Consider the following 11,079-nt stretch of genomic DNA (forward strand, 5'->3'; position numbering starts at 1 on the left):
TCACGGCTGGCAGCCCGCGGCACTCCATACCCTATAACCCCATAACCATATAGAAGTTAATGAAGTAAAAAAAAAAAATGTAATAACAAAATAGCCCGACAAACAACGTATAACTTTGCAGTGTCTGAAATATGAGACCTGCTGTCTCGTCTCCAATGTGTTTCTATGTGGTTCGCTCAAAACAATCAGCGTGCAGCTCATCTAAATATTCATGAGCATACCATATTTGGAAGAAAAGCTCTTGTTCCAAATAGAGCCATATTCACAGGGTAGTTAAGGGCCTAATAAAATAGCATTTGGGCAATTTTCAGCCCAACCAATGTAACATACCCTATTAGGAGACCTTAAGGAACAGTGTAAAATACCCTATATAATCATTCTATCACCCCTTTAAAGATGAAAAGTTATTAAAAGAAAAACTTTTCGTCAAATGGTGTGGGCGTGGCGGCCATTTTGAGTGTTTAGCGATGAACGAGAAGGTGGCTGTAACTACAGTGTACATTGTCATATCTGCTTGAAATTTTCCACAATCAACAAGAGTCCAGGCTTGAGGACATATACAGGCCAAAATTGACTTTTGGTCATAGCGCCCCCCCGCTGGCAACAGGACATCAGCCTTATATGACAAACATCATCCGATTTACATGAAACTTATGTGTGGTCTACATGTGATACTGAGCGAGGACCCGTCCAACGCTGCTTGCAGCTTTAATTTATTAATTTACTTATTTATATATAAGTCCTGAGGGCTACAAACAAACATGCGTGTGCATTGTACTGTGCATGATTTTTGAAAACTTCACAAGTTTGTTTGGCAAAAGGACCTTTCATCTAATGGTCATAGTATTTTTACTGTTTGACATGTAAATATATTTTTGAGCGTTTCATGTTAACACACACCGTAAAAAATAAAAAGTTGACACAACTTACAATTTTAAGGCAACAAACTTCAGCAACATTTTAAGTTGGGGGAAAACTTTTTAAGTTTTTCTTCTGAGTTGGTCCAACTTTCAATTTTAAATGTGCTTAACTCAACTCCAAGTTGCGATAACTCACAACAATATATTAAGGTAACTTTAAAACCTTACTTATCTCAACCTAACTCAAAGTTGCAGTAGCTTATAATTTCAAATTGGGAAAACTTCAAAACCTTACTTATCTTAACTAAACTCAAAGTCGCAGTGACTTATAACAATACACTGTGATGACTTTAAAACCTCTTATCTCAACTCAACTTCCAAGTTGCAGTAACTCATGATTGTGCTTTGTAACAACTTTAAAACCTAAGTTAAGGTAATTTCACATGCAAATCATATACGTCTTGATTCAAAGCTTTTTTTATTCAACATGTTTAACATGTATCAAATGCTTCAAACAAGCAACTGAGACCCGTAACTGACCCAATCAGTCCAAACAGTTGTACTTTTCTAACTTTTAAAATGTTGCAGCAAATGCTATATGTATTAAAATACTGTCTGTGCGTCGTCAATTCACAAACGATGAAATCCTTACACAAGTAAATAATACAGTATGGTATTATACGTAACTAATAAAGTGCGGGTTACTTTAAGTACTGAATGTAAGAAATGGGTAGAAAAGGAGACAAAAAGTTAAGAAGTGTACAGACAGAGCAATGTTTGTTAGTAGCAGAGACGTTAAAAGGATAGCTCAGTTAGTCTTTTCCCTTATGGAGATGGCGATTAATGCAGTCACTATGAGGAGTTTGGGGGAGACGTCCCTGTAGCAGAAGTCATCCTTGTACAGTTGCAGACGGCAGGTTCTTTTTAGCATTTTTTTTTCAAGCGTAGATTGGCCATGTATTACTACGCCAACTTGTGCTGGTGGAGTGCAGCGAATCACTCAACACGCCAAATAAGAGCCAGGGAGTTGGTGTAGAAATACATGGCCCAAACTACACAAAAAAAGTGCAAAAATAAACGTCTGTCTGGCAAGTACACTAGTTGCAGAGACTAAGAAAAAGCTTAAAGCTTAAAGTATTGGGTGTCTTCTCTGTAGTGCAAACCATTCTAAAAGGCACAACACTTAGTTAGTTTAAGTCCTTGGTTCTTAAACGCCACCCAAGAAGCAGAGAACAGGAAAAACTGGTGTCTGTTTAGTTAAGAAACACACTTTACTGAAAACACTTTAAGTAGTAGGCAAAGATGCACAGATACTTTAAATAAAAACATATTTCAAACAAAGTTTCTTACCTGCAGCCTAATGTAACGCATTTGAGCGTGCGCGCAAGCGCGCACACACACACACACACACACACACACACACACACACACACACACACACACACACACACACACACACACACACACAGGAGAGTCGGGACTTTTCTTGGTGGGATGGTCTGATAATAGTTATACATTGCAAGTTGTTAGCAACACCATCCGGCGGCCTGCTGGTCAAACTGTGCAGCCTCTGCTCAACCCATACGGCGGGGGCCGTAAACTTCCCGGTACATTTTTTGGTCCGCCTGAGTGGGACCAAAACATTTTCACCAGCTCCTTGTTTCGCTTTCAGCCATGTTTACTCAAGATGACGATGATGCGTTGCAGCTCGTGGCTCTAAACTTCGCAGGTAGACTGCGTCATCAACATGAATTATCGCTATCGTAGGCCAATTTTGTATCGTTTATATTGCATATCGTCTCTATCGCCCATCCCTATGCATAGGTAACTCATAGAACCCCACTTCAAAAATGTTAAACTATTCCTTTAAATAAACAGTGTTGCCTGCACAGTAGTAGTTGTGGATGTCAGTTAACATATTTTTTTACTTTAATCCTAAGTAAGGACAGCAAGGTTAGATTAGTTAGGCTGACAGACTGAGAAGAGAGTAAAGATGGAGAGAAAATGAGATGAGAGAGGTAAAGAGAAATAAGGGAGGAGGATAAAGAAGAGCAGTGGAGAGGTGAAAAAAAGCGATACAAAGGGGGGCAGAATAAAACCCGTAAAGATACGATCCATCTCAAATATTGGATATTTATATCAGTCCACAATTGGGCAGCATGAATGTTAACAATTAAAACCTGGGCCAACATCAGAAGAAGAAATTTGTTCGAGGGATCTGCCTCTTGCAGCCCAACATTAGAAGCCGAAAAAATGGGATTACTGAAGGAGTTTGTTTTTGAGGGATCTGACTCTTGCAGAGAGATCTGCTCCAAGAACACCTTCTGAAATGTTTCGAAGGTGTACCTCAGTTCCTTGGGAAACTGAATGTTTAAGGCATATATCAGCCCAAAGAGCAAAGCAAAGGCCGTTGGCAGGTCAGGGAAGTCTTGTAAGACGATGTCTTCTTCTAGAACCACAGCTACATTTGCAACTCTTGCAGGAGCCGTACTTTGATCATCCTCCATTGTATTAAGTATCCCCACAATGAGGCCCTTTGTCTGCTCCTCTTCTGGGTCAGTATCCTTGTGATGTCAGACAGGAAAGACAGACATAGTAAATCAAACTGACAGACATTTTACAAGCTTTAGTGCATTTGTACATGTTGTATTAGTACTTTTACTTCTTCCCCTGATGATAAGCAAGTGTGTATCTAGTAGGGCTGTCAAAGAATATTCAAAATTCGAATATATATTGTTAAAAAAAAACAGATTTGAATATGAAAATGTACAATATATTTGAATATTGTAAGAGAGTAAAAAATGGCCAAGCTGCGGCTATCTGCCTCGCGGGATTGTTCGTGGACCGTTTCTGACTGAGACGATCTGGGTTTAGCAATTGGGCATGCTGATGACCTTCTATCAGGCGGCTGCCGGTACCGGAAGTAAACAAACAAAGAGGGCAAAGAAAATGAAGACAGTACAAATTCATATTCAAAAAGGTCATTTTTGGCCAATTTTGACAGCCCTCTAGTGAGACATTTATTACACATTGTGTCACAGTTTATTTCAGTTTCAGTTCTGTTACAAAATGCTCCCTTTAGAAATGACAGAAAAAAAAGACCTCCCTGTGCTGTGCATCTGCTGGAGAGAGCTGCATTAATAACTTCAAAATAGTACAAGTTTAGTATAAATGTGTTCTTTTAGAAGCTTTATTATATATCGGATATATAAAGAGTCTAATTAACAAAAAATATTAATTTAAGTTTCCAAAATTAGGTATCTGGAGACAGATTTCTGAACCGTTTCACGACTATATGTTTCAGTGCAGTTGCATTTTTGGGGCCTTTAGATAGCACTAAAGAGCACCAAACCAAATTCCTCAATATTGCAGCTTTAAATAAAGAATATTAACAGCAAAGTACATCAGAGACACTTCATGCATTTAGATTAAAAAAAGGGCAAGGAGAACAGTGGATAAACTGGAATGGAAAAATGGGCAGTGGTAACTGTTCGGTAACAATCCTAGTCAAGTACAGCATAAACATGAGTTGCTAATCACCACTCACCAGACAACTCCTGAACAGCTTCTCGTGTCACGGAGATACAAAGGAAGGCCCTTCAAGGCTGCAGCCTGTCTGTGTGTTGTGATGTCATTGGTCTGAAACACAAAAAGATGGATGAAAAACATTAAAACAAATCTAAGTAACATGCAGAAAAGCCAGAAGCTATACACAAAGGGACTTTGAAATTATAGTAGAATGCAAATCTAAGGGTAACTCATAACTTAAATATATGCTTTTTAACTGCTACATGTGCTACTTTTTCTGTGCCTTAGTGTACATGGTTGTGTGTGTATAGGTTCATTCTAATGTTTGATACTAAGAGCAACACATTAAATTGGAAACTTTGTATTTATTATTTTAGCTTTATATATCTTGCAGTAAAAAATCCCACAATTTCTTGCAGTACAACTGTCAATATTTTCCAAAATACTGAGATTACAAAAAATTCACCTCTTCATCCAGTCCCTTAAGGAGTTGATCCATCTCAGACGGAAAAGCTGCCCTCCTAGCCCGATAGAGTCTAAGCAGTCCTGGAGTGTGCTGATTGATGGCTGTGCTAAAGTTGTCTATTAGGTTCTTGTTGGTGAGCCGATAGAAGTCGGCCTGGATCTGTTGCAAAATGGACAGCAATTTCAATTTCAACACCATCCTTATTAAATTGTGATTATTTTTTTTAAACAGAAGTAAAAACTCAAGATTTGCTTTTGGACAGACTCAATCAGGGCCACATTATCCGTTTTTAGCTTCTCACCTCTGCCTCGCAAAACAGAGCAGGCCATCGTCCCTGAACCTCTGACACCATAGGCTGTAACTCTACAATCTCCTTGCGCCTCAGGGAGAAGGTCAGCTCCATCTGTTGCTGGAGCTGACCTTCTGACCAAGAGTGCAACATTCTTATTCCTCTTCTGTAACTCCTCAACCACAGCCAGTCTTTCCTCCTCCAACGAGTCATCAGTATGGTTATCTGGATGGTCAGGGGCATGGTTAATCTCGCCTCGCTTTGGTCTCTTCAAAGAAGGCCCTGCGCCATCACCTTCATCACGCCTTCTTTTCCGGTTTAGACTGACCTCAATACAGCCTGCCTCACGAAGTTTGCACCTGTAATTACCCAGTTTATATTTGATGCTCATTTTCCATCCATCATACCCCGTACCATTGCCGGGTTCTCGAAGGCATGGGTGCTTACTGACGAGAGCAGAAGCAACGGACTCAATCTGGTCTTGATCAGGATAGGCTTTCACTTTGAAAACTGCCTGAGCAATCTTGTCCAAAATGTCCATTTTCATGTCTCTTGTCATGCTGATACCTCTGTTGGAAGATGGCTGTTGAGAGATTCAGGATCCAAGATCTCAGTGTCTGAATAGATGTTATCCACAAGCTCAAAAGGACCTAAAATGTTCCAGGTACCAAGATGTTAGCTTTTTGCCAACAAAGGTGACTTTTCCCAGGTTAACTACTATGGTAACCATTTTATAGAATTCTGGCAGTCCACTGCAGTGTCCAGCTGATATAATCATACCCTCAGCATATCTGGTCCCATGCAAATAAATGTCTTTAGAAAAGGGACAAAGTCTCAATATGTGGATACTTTCTTTCAATCACTGTGCGCAGGACAGCATCTAGGGAAGATGTCTTGATATCAGTCACTTTCTCCACATGTAACAATGGCTTGAATAGACTTTGACTATCAAAGTGGCATGCCATCATCTGCTGGTGTTTTGAGGACAGCGTAAGAAGCACATTTTTAAAGTTATGAACATCATGCACAGTCTTCTTAAAAAAACTGTGTTTGGACTCAAATCACATTGTCCATAATTCCACCAATGGACCAAAGCAGCGTAAAAGGTAGGGATAATGTTCAACAAAGTGGTGCTTTGGGCGCAAGCTAAAATCTGGAAAAAGTATCTGTGAGCAGCCTTCTATGATCGCACAACTTGATCTCCAAATAGTGCAATATTTCCTCTGAAACAGCAGGTGAGACAACAATATCAACTATTTCCTTGAGGTCCATCAATATCTCCCATGCAGGTTCTTGTTCTGGGATGCTCTTTCCAATGAAAAAAGGGAGGAAGCGCAAAAGGGTCCAATTTTCGTGGCCATTGCCACCTATACTGCCCTTTTAAAAACATGCTTTATTAATTGTCTTTGGCCTATTCACCCTGTCTGAGTATTTGTAAGGAAATGAAGATATTATGCTATTCAGTCTGTCCAAAGTAATATAACCTTCGGAAATCAATTTCTTTATACACAGAGACAGTTCAACCAGAATAACACCTTCAAAGAAGTCGTGCAATATGTCTGGAGGAAAACCAGTTACAGGATGAAAATATGACAGATGCTTACTTAAAACACATTCCCTTTGAACACCATTTATATGGGCAACATTTTCATTTTTAAGTTGCACCAAAAATGCATTATGCTCTTCACTGGAGCGTAGCTGGAAATCAGAAATTTCAGTGGTTGCTATTTCACCCCGACTTGTCAAACAAAATCTACAGAACTTGTTTACACTGAAGCTTTCCTGAAAACTTGCAAGTCCATGAGCTCCTAAATTATCAGCACTGACACAAAATAATGTTATTTTCACATAACTATCAAGAGTTTGAACAAATACCCCTACTTGTTCAAGTGACTTTAAATCCTTAATTAATGGACCAAAAAACGTCTCGCAACCAAACTGCTTCACATCAGAAGTCTTTCCAAGGAGGGCTGGATGAATTGAATGAAAACTGGAACGAAACTTTGAAGGTAGATTGAGAACCACCCAATAAACTGCAGTAATCTTGTGAATTGTCTTTGATGTCCCTAATGGGTTGCACAGTTCAAAATCATCTATGTGAAGCCCTAATGAAATGTGCAGCTCTTGTTCTCCAAAAATTTGATTTTCTTTAAAATAATGGCCATCGTGAAAAGACTTGTAATGCCCTGGTAAACTCTCCTTATTGAAAACAAGTTTTTCCAGATACTCTGCTCTCCTGAGTAGAAGTTCAATAACCTGACTTACAGAAACATAGACAAAGGTTTTCCTTGAAGTTCTGTCATAAAACAACTCCGTTGGCTCAATAATGGAGAAATGCTCTCTAAAATATGTATTTCTTCTAAAGTCAGTTGATAATGTCCCTTTTTTTGATGTAGAAATAAGTAATGGATTTGTTTGAAACACGTTACTTATCTCTTGAACAATATTGTCCTCAACTTCAATGTTATGTTTTGCGAAGACCTCTTTCAGAACCGCAGACGTATGAAACTTGGACAATGACAAAATATCATTAAATTCTTCTATGATTGACTGTATTGCATGTTTAGACACATTTAACATACATTGCATACGTAGAAAAAGGGATGCTAGTTTGAGTATTTCAGCATCTACATTCTCTAAACATACAGCCTCAACTTTTTCTGTAGAGTCTAATCCAGTACTACTGGTCAATGAGTATCCAGTCTCAGCTGCTTCATTATTTTGTTGGTCTGTTTCATTACACTCAACACCATTAACTACCCCGACAGTTGGGCCGAAATCTCTAAGTGTATGATTTTTATGTTTCCGTGAAATGTGACCAGAAAAGCTGTTAAGGCGGTTTGTTTGAAAGCTGCAGCCTAAGAATGGGCAACTAACACTCTCTTTATGTTTTGTTTCTGAGGTGATTATGCAAATGATTCAAGACTTTCTTTCTACAGCAAATGTCTTTAAACTCACACAACCAGCAGGAAAATGTAAAGTTCTCTTGCCTTGGGACAGTCCTGTGTAATCTTGAAAGGTGGGATTTCAATCCACAAAATGTTCTAAAAGTGCACAAGCAGTCTGTGTGGATGCAAGGCCAGGTTGCTCCTCTGTGATACAGGCGGTAGTGCTTCAGGAGAACAGCTTCACTGAGGTTGGTGAACTTGCATTGCATTCAACTCAATCTGAAAGACAAAGGTTATAATATATTGGTAATAAGCAAAGCAGGCATAAGAGAAACAATTAAGTATGTATGAGTTGTTTTTAAATGAGGTTCTTAATCAGTTTAAAACATTTATTAATTGTGGTGCAACAGATCAGTTCATCTTTTTCCCTCCTCCGTTTGAGAAATATTCCTGTACACACAATGGTCTTTTAGAATATAATATCTCTCAGTACACACTGCAATGCAAAAAAAACGATTGAAAACACTGACATAATACTATGCACCCAGAGGCATGCTTGGAAACACCTGGCTCTCAGGTGATCTAACAGCTGATTGGTTCAGAATTGACTCAACATGATGTTTTATTGTTTTAGAATAGGAGAGATTTTAATTGATACTAGTCTGATTTGAAGCCTCATTCAGGTAACAGATCCCATGTTGTTTGGCTGACAATAACGTTTAGTAGTCAGAGACACTAAATCAGATCATCAGCAACACATTGCATGTAGAGCATTTTAAAAGCTAGCTAACGTTACTACTACAAGCTGGACTCTATGTCGAATAACCTTTTTAATAAATTAGGAATCGGACCTAACATTATCTGAGTGTTTCTGTGAATTCCTGTTCGGACTGAAGGCTGTTAAAACGACTTGACCACCGCTTTTTGTCACGCTCCTGAGTAGTATCTATAACTAGTATCCAGTTGTGTTGTTTGCATGTGGACAAAAGGCCAAACCGCTCAGAAAAAGCTACGGTTACGAAAATACCCGTGTAATGTTAACGTTACGTGTGGACATGACCTATAACCGCCTTCACCGATGCCTCTCTAAGTTTGCTGTCCGCATCGTATGTGTATGGGTGTGGGGAGGAGTTGAGCCCCGCTTCAGTCAAGCGCAATAATAACGTCCATTATTAGACCCCGCTCTATCGCTAACGTTGCTATCGGTCTTATAAAACCTCCTTACTTCTCTCCTGAATCAGAAGACGGGGAGATGCAAGATGTCGGTCCATGTGTTGGGGCGGCATGATATAGCTAGCGCAATCTATTCGTCTTACCTGTTATTTAGACAATAAACTGTAATGATAACTCACGTTAGTACTAACGTTACCTTAAAACACTATTACTCCCAATTAATAGCTTAACTGTTGGTACTAGGGTGTTTAGGTTCAAGCAACCGAAAGCCGACACTGTTAGAAATGTATAAAGTTTCTAGCTAGCTAACGTTCCCACAATTACGAAATAGTAGAATCACACAAGTATTTAAACTTACCTGTCTGAAAAGACTTTTCCGAAGTTTAAACGGTAACGTTAGCTAAGTTACCTGCTTAGACAAGTAGCTAGCTACCGCATTTATCAGCTAACGTTAGTCTAACGTTACGCTAACATAACCTGCTAGCTTACAATTAGCCGAAGCTAGCGGCGAGCGTTAGCTTTGGGCCAAACTGTTGTCAATAAAGTAACACTGCCTACCTTATCCACTAATGTATCATACAATTATAAAATCATACAATTTATATTTTAACAGAAAAACAGGTTCAAACTTGCCTGTGTGGGCCAACTGTATAATGGGCTCCAGGTTCCATGCAGCCCCACTCCAAACAGCCAGTGCGGGGATCTGATGACTTCAAATGACTATCTTCAACTCGGAAAGTTGGCTTTCCCGCATTTCACAACAAAGACATATGAGTTATCAGAACTTTTGCTCTAGTTGTGCATCCCAACTGAATGATGTATTTTGTGATGACTTACTAAATGCCGTTGAATCATACAAATTTCACCTTTTGCTGGAGCGACTTACATTTTTTAATCAAATATTAATAATTTATATTTTCAATTCTTAAACACTTAAAATACTTTTTCATGTCAACAAAATTAAGTTGGAGTTTTTACAGTGCAGGGCTCATTTTGGTACTAGTTACTCTATCCAATGGGAAAAGATGCTTTGGAGTGTTGCTTCATTTTTGTCTTTGGCTTGAGTACCAAAGTATCATTGAGAAAGCCCTAGGGCCATGAGATTGCTATATGCAGTAAAATGCTTATGAGTCATTTTCATACTGAATACTGATTATCATATGCATTTTTAAGTAGTGGGTGTAATATGGTCTTAAACGTGTGTGTTTTTCCTCACTGCTGATTTTGATCTTTAACTGTCAAATACTTTGAAACAATTAATTAATTTCTTGAAGGACATTATCTACGCATTTGATATGCAATGCTTTCTCTGTGTTGTAAATGCTCATTAAAACCTCGCCTCAGGTTACAGTCATATTGATCTTAATGCCTTAATTAAAAAAAATGAGGAAAAATCCAATCTTTAAGGACACAAATTTTCTTTGTGAATGAACAATGTATCGTAAATAAATAAATGTTCTTCCTTAAAATACAGGGGGCATAAGTAAGTACACCCCTATGTTAAATTCCCATAGAGGCAGGCAGATGTTTATTTTTAAAGGCCAGTTATTTCATGGATCCAGGACTATGCATCCTGACAAAGTTCCCTTGGCCTTTGGAATTAAAATAGCCCCACATCATCACTACCCTTCACCATACCTAGAGATTGGCATGGGGTACTTTCCATAAAATCATCTCTCAATGCAAATCAAACCAGCTATTAGGCTAACTGAAATAAAACCATGCCAATATCTAGGTATGGTGAAGGGTATGTGATGATGTGGGGCTATTTTAATTCAATTTGTTCACATGACTGTATGTACACACAGGTACATGGCCTACACTTGCTGTGTGCATGAAGACACTTCGCACCTCTGAACAGAGACTGTGCATGAC

The 11,079-nt window shown here is 38.8% G+C and overlaps 1 protein-coding gene across 2 annotated transcripts; it reads right to left on the reverse strand.

Annotated features, from left to right (window-relative positions):
* Nucleotides 1-1,142: 1,142 nt before the first annotated feature.
* LOC144516256 (uncharacterized) lies at nucleotides 1,143-9,921 on the reverse strand. 2 transcript variants are annotated; one of them, XR_013501826.1, is made up of 5 exons: nucleotides 9,838-9,921; nucleotides 8,134-8,310; nucleotides 4,855-5,013; nucleotides 4,408-4,499; nucleotides 1,143-3,424 (listed from the first exon to the last, which is right to left on the reverse strand). XR_013501826.1 is itself a non-coding variant. In XM_078247463.1 (4 exons), exons 1-4 carry the CDS (start codon nucleotides 5,204-5,206, stop codon nucleotides 3,322-3,324), a joined length of 405 nt encoding a protein of 134 aa, XP_078103589.1. In that variant the 5' UTR covers nucleotides 5,207-5,223; the 3' UTR covers nucleotides 1,143-3,321. The 2 variants fall into 2 exon arrangements, 1 of the variants encoding a protein (XP_078103589.1); XM_078247463.1 differs by lacking the exons at nucleotides 8,134-8,310; nucleotides 9,838-9,921 and adding an exon at nucleotides 5,156-5,223.
* Between the last annotated feature and the right edge of the window lie 1,158 nt (nucleotides 9,922-11,079).

The sequence above is a fragment of the Sander vitreus genome, chromosome 4 (assembly GCF_031162955.1).
Source record: "Sander vitreus isolate 19-12246 chromosome 4, sanVit1, whole genome shotgun sequence".
Classification (NCBI taxonomy): Eukaryota; Metazoa; Chordata; class Actinopteri; order Perciformes; family Percidae; genus Sander; species Sander vitreus.

Coding starts and splice junctions, on each gene's coding strand:
- LOC144516256 (XM_078247463.1), bottom strand. CDS start 5,206: ATGGTGTCAGAGGTTCAGGGACGATGGCCTGCTCTGTTTTGCGAGGCA. Junction 4,500..4,854: donor TTAAGGGACTGGATGAAGAG/GTGAATTTTTTG, acceptor TTTGTGTTTCAG/ACCAATGACATCACAACACA. Junction 3,425..4,407: donor AGCTGTTCAGGAGTTGTCTG/GTGAGTGGTGAT, acceptor TGACATCACAAG/GATACTGACCCAGAAGAGGA.